Genomic DNA, 16935 nt, shown 5'->3' with positions numbered 1-16935 from the left:
TGACCGTGACATCGTTCAGACCCCGGTAGTCAATACACGGGCGGAGGGAGCCGTCCTTCTTGCCCACGAAGAAGAACCCGGCTGCCGCCGGAGAAGTGGAAGGTTGGATGAAGCCCTTGGCCAGTTCCTCCTCGATGTAAGCCTTCATGGCGAGGGACTCTGGTTCGGACAGGGGGAAGATCCGACCTCGGGGCGGAGTGGCTCCTGGCTTGAGCTCAATGGCGCAGTCGAAAGGTCTGTGAGGAGGCAGCTAGGACGCCTTGGTCTTGCTGAATGCCTCCCTCAAATCAGCATATGATGGAGGTATTTGGGTGGGTTGGTCGGGCGACCCCAGGATCTTCTGTGGACCCCACGGTGGTGGGGAGAATGGGCCTTAAGCATTTTCCGAGCACTTCGGAGCCCCACTGTCGCGATTTGGCTGTCTCGCCAGGAGATGCGAGGGTTGTGAAGACGAAGCCAGGGGAGACCAAGGATGACTGGATGGTGAGGGGAAGTTACGACGTGGAAGCGTATGGTCTCAGTGTGTAACACTCCCACCTGCAGGAAGAGGTCGGTGGTGGTGTGACTCACTCTGCCCAAACCCAAGGGACGTCCGTCTAGCGCCGCCACTGTTAAAGGAGGACAGCAGGCCGTCAGGGTTACATTATGTTGTTTACAGAAATCAGTATCAATGAAGTTGCCCACTGCTCCTGAATCAACCATAGCGTGGGCGCTTATACTGAAAGCCTGACTATGGAGCTCAATGGGTACCACTAGGCTGGTCCCGGTTAGGGTTGAGGAAAGCAATACACTCACCCCGGGTCGTTGAGGTTCGGACGGTCACGTCGGGCAGTTGGCCAGGAGGTGGCCGGCTAGACCGCAGTATAAGCAGAGGCGATGGGCGAGACGGCGCTCTCTCTCCTCCTGGGTCAGGTGAGTACGGTCTAGTTGCATGGGCTCTGGAGCCGCATGCTGTTGAGGTGCTGTTGCGAGCGGCTGAACCAACCTGGCTGGTCGTTTGGAGTGGATGAGGTTGTCCACGCGGATCGCCAATGAGATGAATTGGTCCAACGGCACTCCCTCATCGCGACATGCCAGCTCTGACTGCAGTTCCGAGTTTAGCCCCTGGCGGAAAAGGAGTTTGAGTGTGCTCTCCAGCCAGCCGGTCTGAGTGGCGAGGGTGCGGAAAGTGAGAGCGTAGTCAGACGCTGAACGACTTTCTTGGCGGAGTGCCAGGAGCTGTTCCCCAGCGCTCTTGCCGCCTTCTGGGTGGTCAAACACCTCAATTAAACTCTGCATGAATGAGTTGAATGTGAACTGTGAATAACTCTGATTGGTCCAAATCGCGGTAGCCCAGTCGAGGGCTCTGCCCGTCAGCACAGAGCTGACGAAGAGGATCTTGCTCTCGTCAGTCGGATATAGAGCTGGTTGTTGTGACAAAAAGATGGAACACTGCATCACAAAGCCCCTGCACTTCGAGGGTGTTCCATCGTATTTCTCCAGGAGTGCGAGTCGAGGGTTGGGCGTGGCTTGCGGAGGAGAGATGGGCGCGGCTGCTTGGCTGGTTTGGTCCACTGCGGGCGCGGAAGTGGGATGTTGAGAGGCTTGGACGACGCGCATTATCTCCTCAATGGCTGGCGTCAGCCGCCCAAGCTGATGTTGCTGTGCGGTGAGGACGCTTGCCTGCGCGGAGAGTTCCTCGGACATACGAGTGATTACCGCTGGATCGATGGGCGGCGAAGTCTTCTGTAACGAGGACTCAGGCAAGTTGGGATCCATCTGCGGTTGTTTATTAATAACAAAACACAAGTCGTACAGGCAAGTTCATGGGCAGGCAAACAGTGAATATAGCAGGCAGGCAATAGAGTAAACAGAACAGGCAGAGGTCTGGGCAGGCAGCAAACAAACGTAGTACGGAACAGGCAGGAGGTAAACAAGGCAGGCAGCAAACTGGCAGGGTCTAAGTAACAGGCTGGATCGATACACAGAATAACTAGTAAGGGAGTCAGAGAGTAACTTGCTTGGTAATGTTGCCGGGGCAAACAAGACTTCGCAAAGAAGGACTAAACAGGCACGGTTAAATAGGGTAGGGTAACACAAAACAGCTGGGGATTAATCAGACCTAGGTATGCGGGCAGAAGGGAAATGAGTTTAAGTGATCAGAATTCGGGTGAAAGCGATCTCTGACGACTGAGGGAGGAGGCGCCTTCACCGGCGTTTGTGACAGTTTACTTGTGTTTAATTATTTTTCAAGTTCAAGGAATAAATGTGGAGTGTTGGATGTTGTGTGTGTCACTGAGAGTCACAGTATGGCAATTTATTAAAGATGAAATTTGAAGAATATTGATTAAGACAATGAGAAAGATAAGACTACTTATTATAAAGAGTACTTCTTGAAAAGATAAAGACTCCCTTCCTAGAATTGTGTATTTGTGTATTGCATGTGTATGTGTTTGTATGTGTGTGTGTGTATGTGTGTGTCCAGACTTTTAAAATTGCTCAGAGAACAGACAAAACCATTAAGTCATCATGACATGAATAGAGCAGAATGAGTGAGACACCACTGAAAAATGCGCACACACACACACAAACACACGCACGCAGACACACTCAAACACACATACAAACCACACAGGCACACACGCACACACACATGCAAACACACAGGCACACACACACATGCAAACACACACAGACATGCACATAAACACACATACGCACACACATACATACAGACACGCAAGCATGATCATGATGGAGTGAATGATCATATATTTCTTAACGTAGTGATAATCGTGGTTGCAATTAGTTTGTTGTATTCTATGTATGCAGTATAATATCATTTTCACTTCAGTATAATTTACATGAATACAATCGTGTCGTGTGTGTGCAGGGATCTGTTGAACTGAAGAGAACACTAATGATGGACGAATGCTTATGAGAAGTGAACATGTTATTCTCCTTTTTTGTCTTTTATTTGCTAAAAAAGAACATTTAACAATGATGCAGTAATTTGACACAATAAATATAGATTAAATAATTTGTTATCACTTCACAATAAGGTTCTATTCGTTAATATGCATTAATGTATTATTAGGAATCATGATCAAACAGTTAACTATATTTTTACAGTATTTATTCATCTTTGTCAATATTAGTTAATTCAAATAAAATTGTTCATTGTTAGTTCATAATGTTAACATATACAACTTTAGATTCTTTTAAATCTATTAGTATGTTGAAATGAACATTAACTAAGATTAATAAATGCTGTCGAAACATATTGTTCTTTGTTAATTCGTGTTCACTAATGTTAACAAATCTTATTGTAAAGTGTTACCAGTTGTGTTATTTTATCATTACTTTTATTTATGAATATTGTGTTGTGATATTACAGATTAAATGAATACAAATCCTCAGCCTCAGTTTTTTCTCTCTCTCAGTAATGCTTTACTCGTGTGTTATCTCATGTTTTGATTAGGGGGAAAATATAATAATTTACAAAAGCATCAGTACTGTGTGTAGTGTTCAAGTGATGTTTCGTCGTCCTGCGGATGACGCTAAAACCTCAGCAGAGTAACGGAGCAACTGTCTCACATCGTCGACTTCAGGTGATAGTTTGTGCTCTGGAATCTCTTGTGTTGCTGTATTTCTCACTTGTAAATCACTGGATGTAAATACTTTGCACACAGAGGAAGCCTTACGCAATGGTATAGCAGTGCTCCACTTTTGGAGCTCGTTGCTGAGATCAATTATAATTTTACTAAATAAAATCACATTTGTTGTGATAAATCGCTTTATTTTAGAAAGAAAAGTAGTTTGCTACAACTCTTGACTCTTTAACATTAGCTGAATATGATACCGTAAGATTGTCAGCCCCCTGAGTGACCTTCATGTGCTATCAAAATGATCCTACTTCTCACTTCTAAAGTCGCAATTATGAGTAAGTTGTGTTCAAGTGTTTCGTTGCTGAAGAGAATAGGAAGCATGCCGTCAGGTTCATTATTGAGGATATATTTTAGTAACTCTTATTTGACACTGTTTCTATTTAAAAGATTTAGAAGTTTGGTAAAATACATTATATTTTTCAGTGTACAAAATGCACAATATGTATCAAATGATCACAGATTTATGCAAATGTATCTTACTGAAACAGCAAGTGCTGTTGTAGATGCATTTCGAAAAATAGATGTGAAAAATAAAAGTGTCCTCTTCTAAGCCATGTTGAAAGTTTGTCTCCTCCCATCTTGAAAACTCACAATGATCTCAGAGTTTTAATTGTAATTAAGACTTGAGGGGGCGTCTATGTGCAACTTTCCAGCAAGAAAACTCCTATTTCTGATATTTCCAATAGCACGTGTAGGCAAAATTAGTGTGGAAGGACTTAGCAAAAGTTTGGTGGATAGAAATTGTGTAGGCCTAAAATAAATATTTTTTAATTTTTTGTAACATAAATTGTATGCACTGTATGTGCTATATATGTTTCATTTATAAATTAAACATATATAGAATTAATCAAAAAAAATTGCAGAAAAATAACTCCCCATAGCAACATTTTAAAAGTAGCCCAACACCCCAGTAAAACCACAACTCAGACAGCAGATCCCCAAAACCCCTTTCACAACACGCTGAATAACCTGTTAGCATAATGAACCATTACAATTGTTTTAGTCACAAAGACGTGTTCTTTTTCTGTTTAAACTTGTAAGATTTACATGTGTAATTTTGACAAAAGCTTATACATTGCCACTGCAGACTATGGAAAGAGACATTTCAAATGAAAGGATCCTTTTTCATGAACTTCAGTTAAAATGTGAAAGGTCTCAGTTTAACAGTGGATCAATTCTGTTAGACATACTGCCCAAAACATGATGAGTTCACTCAGGCGGAGCATCCATTATAACACATTTACACATTTCTGTGTTCTACACCCACACCACTTTTTGGAGAATAATCAATACAAATGAGGTAATGCCCGTTCATGCCCCCCACACACTCACCTATAAAATTGTCCAAATATTTTAAACACACACACACTCACAAATACACACATCACACACTATACCCCACAAATCGACAAGACTCCAAGATGTCATCATGCACACACACTCTCCATAGACTTCCATGCATTTTATGGATTTTATATAGATATAAGGATAATTTCTATCCTCTAACTCTACCCTAAACCTAACCCTCACAGAAACATTTTTGCATTTTTACATTTTCAAAAAAACATTGTTTAGTATGTTTAATAAGCCATTTCCCTCATGGGGACTGCTGGCTGGGGCCCTTTTACTATCCTTGTGGGGACATTTGGTCCACACAATGTAGTATAAACATGGTTACACACACGCACATGCAGACACACATACACACACACAGACAGGCACTGGCACACACACGCATGTAAACACACACACATACACGCATACATGCACGTGCACACACACACACACACACACACACACACACACACACACACACACACACACATGACATGGGCTGAAAAGCTTCTCAGTGTAGTTTGACATTTTCCTCTGAAAGAGTCACTATCATGAGAACAACATCATGAGATCAGCGGTTTCAGTAAAACAAGACAGATAAAAAAAACTAATCTGCGTAGAGTTTCCACACTTTTTCAGTTGTGCCTTTCACCCAGTGACTTTTTCTATAAATTCCACACATTCAGGAAAACCCTTAGATAACCTCTACTCCAGGAAATCAGGCCCCAAAACATTCAAATGTCTGCCATAAAAGCTCTTTCAAACCAGCATTTTGTCAAATCACTCACATAAAATTGGCAATCAGATCATTTTCTTTTTGAATATATTAGCTTTTACAGTTCTAATGGCATTACCGTTAGAGTTTGATGACTGATGTGAAGCAAACTCAGACCCCTTTAAATGGACCAAAAAGTGGACCAAAGCTTCTCTTTGCATTCACACTGTTCCTGCCTGTTACACATGGATTCAGATCTCTTTCTGCTCCACTTTAGTTTCAGTCCACTTTCACTGGATTCTGGAACCTTCTGCACTTGAATATTATATTTTTTAAATAATTTATATATATCATTAGTTTTATTGAATGTCACATTATTATGATTATTAGGGCTGTTCATTTCATTATATATTACCCAAGCCTTTACTGACTGTGTTTAAACAGCTGGACGGAGACTACTCTGAATGCAGGAGTGTTTAAAATTGTTTGAAACTAAGTATAACTTGTCACCTTGCTTTACTTGTCTGCCACACAATTTTATGTACTTTAATTAACTGAGTAATTATATATGCGTGTGTGTGTGTGTGTGTAATTGTACTCTAATTATCTGAATATTACATTATTTTGGCAGATGAGTTAAACATTGGTAAGACAATAAAAAGTGGCTGTCACAGTTTGTCTCCTCTGTTTTCAGGGACTCTTATTTTGAAGTTTTCCCAAGCACTTTGTTTCCCAGAGTCCACTGCCCTAATCACTTCATCTGTTCATTGTTATCCCCACATGTATTCCATTTCCTCATTAGTTTCCAAGTGTATATATACCCTCTAGTTTTGTTTAGTATTTGTCAGTCCTTGAAAGGTAATGTTTGAATGGTTATGTTTGTTTCCACTCCAGCATTTGTTTCCACACCTGAGAATGTTCTACCCCAGTGTTTATAATTAAAAGATTCTAAGGTTCTACGCCTGCATCTCCTCTCTTCCATTCCTTGGGCACCAAACGTTACAAAAGGACTGACCCAAAACCACGAAGAATACGGATTCACTTGCCAGCTCATCCCAACGTCTTCCTCTCCTAAAAAGCCTTGCTTTATTAGCACATATTGAGCCAACAGCCTTATTCTTGGAGCTTTTCAGGCAGGATCTTCCCCTACTGGAATATTCTACAAGGTTCCTTCGCCTCGCTACTACTATAGACTTTTCGGATGAGTACCTCAAACCCATTTATGGTATGGGATTAAACTTGAACCATACAACAGTGCTTCCTGTGATGGGGAATCTTTCCCTGGTGGAGTATGTTGCTGCTACTCTGATCCTCCATCTACCCTCATTACCCTCCTTCTCCAAAACTTTTTTTGGGGGTTTCCGGTGGTCGATTCACTGCCACAGTAGCGACCATATTTAGGCCACGGTTAGCGCGCCAGTGCCCACGCCTGCCACGGTTAGCGAGCCAGTGTCCACGCCTGCCACGGTTAGCGAGCCAGCGCCTGTAGCCTCGACCGTCCCAGAGCCAGCGCCTGTAGCCTCGACCGTCCCAGAGCCAGCGCCTGTAGCCTTGGCCGTCCCAGAGCCAGCGCCTTTAGCCTCAACCGTCCCAGAGCCAGTGCCTGTAGCCTCGACCGTCCCAGAGCCAGCGCCTGTAACCTCGACCATCCCAGAGCCAGTGCCAGTAGCCTCGACCGTCCCCGTAACCACGCTCCCTGTTGGCCGAAGGAGAAAGAGAATGAAGAGGACAACTTCTCCCCAGACTCTGCCAGTGCTCACGACCACAGAGGTAGTTCCCCAATCTCTGCCAGTGCTCACGACCATGGAGGTCGTCCCGCAGTCTCTGCCAGTGCTCTCTTTAACAGAGCTTCACGGCTCTGCCCCTCGAGCCTCTCATGGCTCCTCCTTCCATGGCTCCACCCCTTGAGCCTCTCGTGGCTCCGCCTTACATGGCTCCACACCCAGATTCTTCCACACTTCACTTCACCTCCCTCTGACTCTTCCTCGGCTCCACCTCCCTCGGCTCTGCCCTGGAGTCTTCCACGGCTCCGCCTCCCTCGGCTCCGCCCCCGATTATTAAATGGCTCCACCTCCCTCTGACTCTTCCTCGGCTCCACCCTCTGTATGTTCCAGAGCTACGTCCACTTCCCCAGAGTCTCCTCCTTCAGCAGTTCCATTTCCTGAACCAGTACCTGCCCTGTGGCTGCCTCCCAGGCCTCCAAACCCAGTCCCTGCCCTGTGGCTGCCTCCCAGGCCTCCAGACCCAGTCCCTGCCCTGTGGCTGCCTCCCAGGCCTCCAGACCCAGTCCTTGCCCTTTGGCCCCCCCCCCCAGGCCCCTGGATCATCCTCCTGGGACCCTTCTTCTACATTTCCCTACCATCATCTGTCTTGGGGTGCCAGGAGTCACCCTTTAAATGGGGGGGGGGGGTAATGTCACAGTTTGTCTCCACTCTGTTCAAGGGACTCTTATTTTGAAATGTTCCCCAGCACTAAGTTTCCCAGAGTCCACTGCCCTAATCACTTCATCTGTTCATTGTCATCCCCACCTGTATTCCATTTCCTCATTAGTTTCCAAGTGTATATACACCCTGTAGTTTTTTTTTGTATTTGTCAGTCCTTGAAAGGTAATGTTTGAATGGTTATGTTTGTGAATGCATTTGTTTCCACTCCAGCATTTGTTTCCACTCCTGAGAATGTTCTACTCCAGTGTTTATAATTAAAAGATTCTAAGGTTATACTCCTGCATCTCCTCTCTTCCATTCCTTGGGCACCAAACATTACAGTGGCTTTAGAAGGCAGTATATTATTTGTATATTGTTTATAATTATTTAATCATTATAAATGAAATTATTTACAGTATATTTGGGGGGGGCCTTCTTCTGCAAATATATGCAACTACTTAGAATAAAGTACATTATTCGCATGAATTTTGTTATCCATTGACCTATTTCTCTCAGATTTTTTTCTGGTTTCACGATCACTTGTATAATGTTATAAAAACTGCCTTTAGAAGTCAGTGTGCTTTATTTCTTTACTTAATTTGTCTTGAATTTTTCTTAATTAGTTTTTTACTGATTGTGATAATTTAATTAATACAAATCTGATCATCAGCGTGAAAAGTTTTACCTTCTCTCCAGTGTACACCAGCCGCAGTGGGCATCACTGGCACTCAGACATTCACTGCAGGAGCTGTACTGCAAACAAGCTGCCACCTTCACCCGCAACAGCTGCACAATCATAAACACAATGTTACTCACAAATACACATATGCACTTTACATAAGGAGTCTTTAACTACTATTACATTAAAAAAAAAAACATTTGATACAATGCACTTATTGTGTTGTTACATTGTTCCTAATATCACACAGAAGTAATTACACTGTTGACTCAACCCCAACCCTAAAGCTACCCCTAACCCTATTTGTACCCCAACCTCAGTAGCAACAAATGCAAATCTCACAAGAGTTTTACAGAATAACGCATATGTTCACAATAAGTGCATTGTATCACAATGTTTTAATGCAAGTACATAGTTAAATGAATACTTTCTTTAATCACCCTCATGTCGTTCCAAACCCATATGACTTTCTTTATTGCGTGGAACACAAAATAAAATAATTTAATGAATGCTCATTTGGCTGAATTCAATGTAAATGCAGTGTACCAAGTCTTCTGATGGCATACAATAACTTTGTATAATGAACAGATCCTTTTCATTACATTACATTGATTTACATTGAAAATAAATGATTTGAATCCATAAACAGCGCTGATATCTGATATGGCGACTCCATCGATAACATCAAACCTGGTTGGTTCTTGTGGTTCTTGTGATGTTTCGGTATTGTATATGCACTTTATTCATGATTTGATTTGAGAGTGAATAACAACTTTAATAACAGTCTGTTCATAAAACAAATTGATCGTATGCCTTCAAAAGACATGGAATATGATGTGATGGACTAATTTTGTTACTTTTGGGTGACTGTAGTGTTGAAGTGAGTCACTATGTACTGTCATTGTACAAAAATTCAGCCAAAGGGACATTTTTGAAAACATTTCTTCTTGTGTTTCAAAGAAGAAAGAAAGTGCATGGGTTTGGAATGGTGTGAGGATGAGTAAATAATGACAGAATTTGGGGAAAACAAGTCCTGGGAAAAATACATACGTTCACATGTGATAATCAAACACTTGCATGCTCTCGTGTGTATCAGACTAAAACACTGCCGTCATATGTTCAGTTTCACACCCTCCATCAATGTTCTCACCCATAGGATTAGTCACACAACACTGTCTCTTATCACCTCACATGCCAAATGCACACAAAAAAAGACTTGATATCAGAGAGAGAGTGAGAGTGTGTGTGTGATGAAAATAGTGTGCATGCTGGATGAACATTAGTTCCCTGTCTGTCACTCACTCGATGTTGTGTTGATGTAGTGACACTAGGAGTTCGCTCTTGAGAGCCACAATCACCTTTGCTTTATTCAGAAAAGGCCAATGAAAATTGGCGAGTGGAATTTGTATGCCGCTCTCCACCCCGGACATACAGGTATAAAAAGAGATGGCGTGCACCACTCATTCAGACACACAGTTCTTCGGAGCCGAGCGAATGTGTGTGTTTGTCCCATCACCTCACTATTTGCTGCTGGAATTATTGTGGGCTTCTGTTTCTCAGGAGCTCAGGATGAGGCGGACACTGAGTTGGCAGCCATGATGATTTCCACCTTGGTGGTCCAAGAGCGGCACCTGTGGCTTAACCTTGTGGAGATGCGTGATGCCGAGAAGGTCCGCTTTCTCTATGCGGCCATCTCCCAATGGGGGCTCTTTGGTGACACAGTTGAGGACTTCGCCCATCAGTTCTCGATGGCGAAGGAGCAGACGGACGCCATTAAAAACATCCTGCCATGGCGTGACTCGGCCTACAGGCCTCCGCAGTCCCATGCCCCATCTGCCTCTTACCAGGGCCGTCCTCCTGCGGCATCGGCCCCGGCTCCCCGACCATCAGAGCCCACACCGGCCTCTGAGAAGAAGATCCTCCCGCAGGAATGCGGCACCACCTGCCTGTCAGCTGGCCGCCAAGAACCCTGAATGGGCTGTGAGAGAGTGGCCCTGAGGTAACTCAACCCAGGTATGAGGTGACTGAATTTGACTGCTGACCCAGGTAGAGCGCACGGGCCCCACTCCCACCCCTGGGCCAGCATGAGGTGAGTACCCTCGCAACAACAGTTTCCTCATTCCCTGTGTCATTTTTGAATGCTCAGCCCTTCCGGCCCTTACAACGGCTAGGCAGCTGAAAGTCTTTCAGGTCAATGAGCACACAGCTGACCTCGGGGGCTGCGCAAGTATGCTTTCCCACAGTGAGCCTCGTTACACAGATATTCTGCATTGGGAAGCAAATCCTGATGGTTGCGCCGTACTGGCCCAACCGGACTTGGTTCTCAGATCTGATGCTAGAGGCAGTAGCCCCTCCCTATGTATGATACATATGAATTTAGTAAATCACGAAAGTGATTTTGTAAATAGGTTTCACTCACGTGGTGTGTCGTCATGAGGTAAAGGTAGTTCTTGTCACTGGGGTCAAAGGTCATGATGTGGTGCACTGGTTCGTTCGCAGGAAGTCTCAGTGACCACAGGTTCGCCACAGAGAGGTTACTCAAGAGAGACAGCTGTAGAACAAACACACAACACACTCTTTAACGCACACTGCATGTCCAGAATAACATTAAGAATGAACTACTTTAGCGGTATGTAAACTGTGAGTGAATTTCACATCTGAATTTGTACGGAATAACCCGATGAATCACAACATTAAACAACAGAGCACACTGTGTGGAATACTGTATCATACAGTGGACTTTTCCACACTGACAGCTTTTATCTTTGTCATAATTTTTGTCTTTTCACAGAAATGTCCTATAAATGTAGTCAACATTTCATCATGTAAAATGTATACATTTTAGTCGACAAAAATAATATTTTGGTTGACAAAATGATAAAAACATGTCATACTGTAACAGACCAAACTTTCATTAAATATTGCAATAGTATAAACTATTTGTAATTATTTAAACATTTATCAGACATATTAAAGATTAATATGAATATGTTTAATATGTTCGATTAAAATTGATCTGAAATAAAGACATATAATGAATCTACTGAAGGATGAATGACTTTTTCAAGTGACTCTGCTATGAATTATTCCTCGTGTTTACACAGTTTAGAATATTGTGTTACATAAAGTGTTTTTCAGGAAACAATGTATTCACAAAACAAGTTCAAGTTCACCTGTTCATTCACTTTATTGTCAAGATTATTTGAATTAATACTATATAGATAAATATAATAAATAAATAAATAAAACAGTGTTAGTGCATTGTTAATATCTTATAGATTTTTCTCAAAACCATTTTTTTTTACTTGTCTTCACTGTTGTTGACAAATAAAAAAATGTGTGTGAATAAACCAGAAGCGATATCTGCCACTATTTGTATTCAGTTTTTTTCTTCTTAATTCATTATTTGATCAGACTGCCAAGTGTAAAGAATTGTTAATGCAAAATTTGATTAAAAATGCTAAATAATAATTCAAATAAATGTTATGAGTACCACAATGTAACAGTACTGTATGAGATATTTATTATTGCACATTGTTTCACATACTTAACTTTTTTATATACAGTATACACTGCGCAGAATGCTAATGTTCAGTTCAGAATAAAGCATCAGAGAAAACATGAGGAATATTTATTTTTATTAACTGTAATAGTTTTTGACAACTCCTAGTTTTGAATGAAATGTCAGTAGATGAAAGGAGCAGGATTATAATGATATGATATAATGTGCTGTAATGAGTGTTGTGAAAAGAGCATGTGAACTGTGGGGTGGTGAAAAACGTTTGACAGCTCATCAAAATGAAACTGCAGAGATGAGGTGCTAATTGCTGATGTAGGCACAAACAGAACTACACTCAAACACACATTATATTCAGCTGAACAACACTCGAACACACACTCTAGAACCCTGTCAGTTACGCGTGTGGCTGGAAACATGGGACAAAGCTAGAAAATGTTTTGCTAGCTCAAAGCAAGCTCTTAGTACTCACAACACAATGTCCACATATATGATTATTTGCAGAGAATTTCCATTGACTATATTCTGTTGCATTATTAGAAATGTTCTATCCCCTAAACCTAACCCACACAAACCATCAAGACACTATTAGAGTTGGAAACCAGTTGCATTTAAAAAACATTATACTGCAATAAAATGATCTTTGTGACTTCCGGTTCTGTTGACAGTTATCAAATGTGCATTCTCCAACAATGCGGATGCAAAACCTTACTGAAATACTCCCAAATTAACAGTGCGAAACAAACAACAAGACCAGTGGAGTCTGAATCACAAACAAATGACTCTTATGAGCCGGTTCTTTTGAATCTACAGCACAAAACATACACTGTAGACTATATACTATATATAAAAAAATATGATATTCTATTATATTATACTTTCCTCATGGGTGCTGCTGGCCACATTGAAGCTAATTTATAGTTTTAACATACTTGAAACTAAACGTTCCAAATATTTCCCAAAAATCTAAATATTTGAAGTGTTCCATGCAAGATATGACCACTTAAGAAATACAGTTATTAGAATAGCAAATAAATGACAGTAAGCTGGTGTCACAAGCTGTGAGTGGAGAGTGTGTCACAAAGACAGGTCAACTGACAGACAGACAGACAGAAAGACAGACAGATAGATGATGACGATGGATGGATGGATGGATGGATGGATGGATGGATGGATGGTTAGGTTGTAGGCAATAACTGTAGACATAAACAAGTATGTAGTACAAGCAGTCAACTCTTTTTTGGCAAAAAGGAACCCCATAGAAGCTGGTACATATTCAGAGGTTGAGTTGTAATTTAATTTAACTCTACTAACACAGATCCTCAAATAAGCTTATCTCACCATCCCAAATCACATTACAGACACTCCCCAAGCCATCAGCACACTCATGAAACCACCTGCAGGGCGCACACACTCACACACACACACACACACACACACACACACACACACACACACACACACACACACACACACACACACACACACACACACTATACACTCACTCTTAAAGGGCACATTTCAAGGAAAACAGGAATTTTCTTTTTTGAAATAAGAGTTTGATCTATGGCTGCACGATTATGACAAAAATCAAAATGGTCAATTATTTACCATGATATTGTTTCTTTAAGCAGGCAACACATCCAAAACAAGCTAAGAACAATAGAGCTGAATTGTGGAGCAGAGACTCACCTCAAACACACGCACACATGCTCCAAAACAGCCCATTACATCTGGAGCACACATCCCTGTGTCTTGGTAAGGCAAGGGAACAAAAAGCCTTTTTCTGAGCTCTTTAAACAAGACTCCCTGCAGCTATATTTCATATCTGTGTGAATGAAATACTCAATAACAGCATTGCGCACAAAGAGCTTTCCGAATGAAGGACATTTATCCACAGACACAGAGCAGCACTCAATGTTTTCCAGACTTTAAATAACAACTTAAAGGTGATATACCCAATATGACACACCGTCCTGGAATTCTGCCCTAATGAAGCATTTTTTCAGGGGCTTTTGTTGTTTGCAGATGTTTTCAAAGGCAGCATGCACATGAATAATATTTTCAAAGTGCTTTGGGTTTGTGTAAGCATGTGTGTGTGTGTGTGTGTGTGTGTGTGTGTGTGTGTGTGTGTGTGTGTGTGTGTGTTAGGGTTGCCAGACATCCAGGGAGAGTCCCGTATTCAAGAACTTTTTCTAGTGTCCCGACTTCTGAAAAAAATCATGTTTTGTCCCGTATTTCCCCTCTCCTAAAATGTCTATATTGCCTATGCAGCTTTCCCGGTCACGAGAGTATTCTAATCAAAGGTAGCCAAGGATACAACTTGTAAAATCAATTAAATCACACTGTGTTATTTGAAGTACATGATTGGACTAAACTATCCAATCACAATCCCCTATCAATAGATGTCCAGTTAGTGAACCAATTGTAGAGTCAGTTTGAAAGAGCACACAGATGAAATTGCGGCTGGAGAAATTTTAAGGAAGTGTGCATGTACTGTACATTTCATGAGGATCTTCAAAAAGAGTTAAAAAAGAGTCACAGACAGAGCCCGCTTTTCCATCACCAATGGAGGCTGCACCGACATCGCACAGCACGTTCACACAAAAAAGCATGTGGATGCTGCTATAAGTAAGTGTGCCACACCAAGTGTTAGCGATTTTTATGTGAAGCAAAGTTCCAAATGTGACTAGGTGCATGTAAGTGAAGGAATTTTTGCTCATCATTTTGTTGTGCGCGGCCATAACTTTGCACATTTATAACCTGAGAAAAGTCTTGCAGGCCAGGCTGGAGCAGTCATTCATACCCTCTGACATTAAAAAGCAGTTGGATGCCCTTGTTGAAGCATCGGTGGATTACCTCCAAAATTGGAGCCGCTCATTGAGAACATAGAAAAACTTGAGAGGGCCCTACTTAGAGACATCCCAGAGTGGAAAGACATTCAGATCAGCCTTGAACACTTCTACTCCTGAATCACCGCTCTCACTTTGACTGATGAAACCACGCTCTATGATGAGTGGGCTTGCACAAAAACATTGTCACTCGTCGCTACACTGAGTGGAACATGAACAAGATGGCCGTGTCTGAGATATGGACTGATGCATTTAAAGAGCTGGAGAGAAAGACCATCAACTTTGGAGTCTTAGCCAATGTCGTGGAGTTTGTTTTATGCCTGCCTGAGACATCTGCACCTGTGGAGTGCAATCTCGACTCAGTGTAACAGTCATGAAGGCAATGCTTTTTGTACGTCTTAATTTTGTAGTGGACTGCTCTGCCTTTTGCAATAAACTTTTGGTACAGATGCGGATGCACCCTCTACTTCGCATTGATCTGCACCTAGGTAAGGAAATGTCAATTCCATTTTTGCTGGGAGGGGCTGTCCCGTTTTCCTATGGTATTACTATGGTACATTGATGGAATCAGATGGCAAATATATACCATAGTACTGAATTACCAGATGTATAGACCATGATTTTAATGGTACTGAAAAGGTATTTCAGGAATTCTATTGTATTACTATGGTATGTAGGTATAATATAAATAAATAAATAAAACATGGCCATCCTATTGTACTTTTTTGTAATTGAAACTCTGTAACATCCTGTAAATTTTTTAGAGTTAATACTACAGCTGCACTCCCACAGGCCCTAGACAGGGGCCTTTACAATGAAACATGCTATAAACGAGAGCAACTGAAACTTGTCAACTTTGTGTTATCTTAAGCTCACACAACTGAGCTTCTGTATAAATAGGCACAGGACAAACACGCGAATAAGACGGACAGCAGAGGTATATAAGGTCTGGACCACATGATCGGATATGAATGCTTTTAAAGGGGGGTTGTGTGTAAGGCAAACACCTTTCAGAGAACATGAGCAAACATTTGAATCTGTCTGTCTCTCTGTGTGACCTGTGTTTCTATATACTGTAACACTAATGCTGTCTGTGTCGGTGTGTGTGTGTGTGTGTGTGTGTGTGTGTGTGTGTGTGTGTGTGTGTGTGTGTGTGAGAGAGAGAGAGAGAGAGAGAGAGAGAGAGAGAGAGAGAGAGATTTGATTTTTGATTTTTTAATCAAACATTTATTCCAGAAAATTTTAAACATTTAAATTAAAATATAAATTACATCGTGTTTATAAAAGATGTGAAAAATAAATTCCATTTTCAACAACAGAACACAATGCCTCTCTACAACACCAAGTGTTTGCAAACGCTTCTAGACAGTTCGTAACCTTATAAAATAGAAGTCAATTAACAGTCTCGATTTAATCATAGCTGTAAACATCATTACAACATCATAATCACACTTTTGTTCAACTTTAATTCTACTAACATATATTGCCATTTTTGCCTTGCCTATAATAAAATTGATCAATTGACATTCCTGTTGTCTTCTTCGAGTATATTTAAAACCAAAAATAAAAACTGACACAGTAAATTTTTCATCAAAACTGAAAATGTCTTTCAGCAAGTCAAATAAGGGCCGCAATAAGACTGGTCAGGATGGATAACTTCAAAACTTTTCCCAAACGGGTAGCTAGTGCTTTAGATAACAGTTTATAATAACAACACAATAAAGATACAGGTCTCCAGTTTTTTTATGTTGCTCAAATTATCCTTCT

General features: G+C 41.6%; 1 protein-coding gene across 1 annotated transcript in view; it reads right to left on the bottom strand.

Moving 5' to 3' along the window:
• Nucleotides 1–16935, bottom strand: part of LOC127630935 (plexin-D1-like) — a 150480-nt gene that overhangs the window by 116056 nt on the left and 17489 nt on the right. The window contains exons 3-4 of the mRNA XM_052108824.1: nucleotides 11219–11350; nucleotides 8806–8906 (exon numbers count right to left, since the gene is read on the bottom strand). Of these exons, the coding sequence (XP_051964784.1) occupies nucleotides 8806–8906; nucleotides 11219–11350 (233 nt within the window). The remainder of the gene's footprint in view (nucleotides 1–8805; nucleotides 8907–11218; nucleotides 11351–16935) is intronic.

This window comes from Xyrauchen texanus, chromosome 37, assembly GCF_025860055.1.
Source record: "Xyrauchen texanus isolate HMW12.3.18 chromosome 37, RBS_HiC_50CHRs, whole genome shotgun sequence".
Lineage (NCBI taxonomy): Eukaryota > Metazoa > Chordata > Actinopteri > Cypriniformes > Catostomidae > Xyrauchen > Xyrauchen texanus.
The sequence above is the reverse complement of the archived record's forward strand: the minus strand, read 5'-3'. Positions and strand labels throughout refer to the sequence as shown.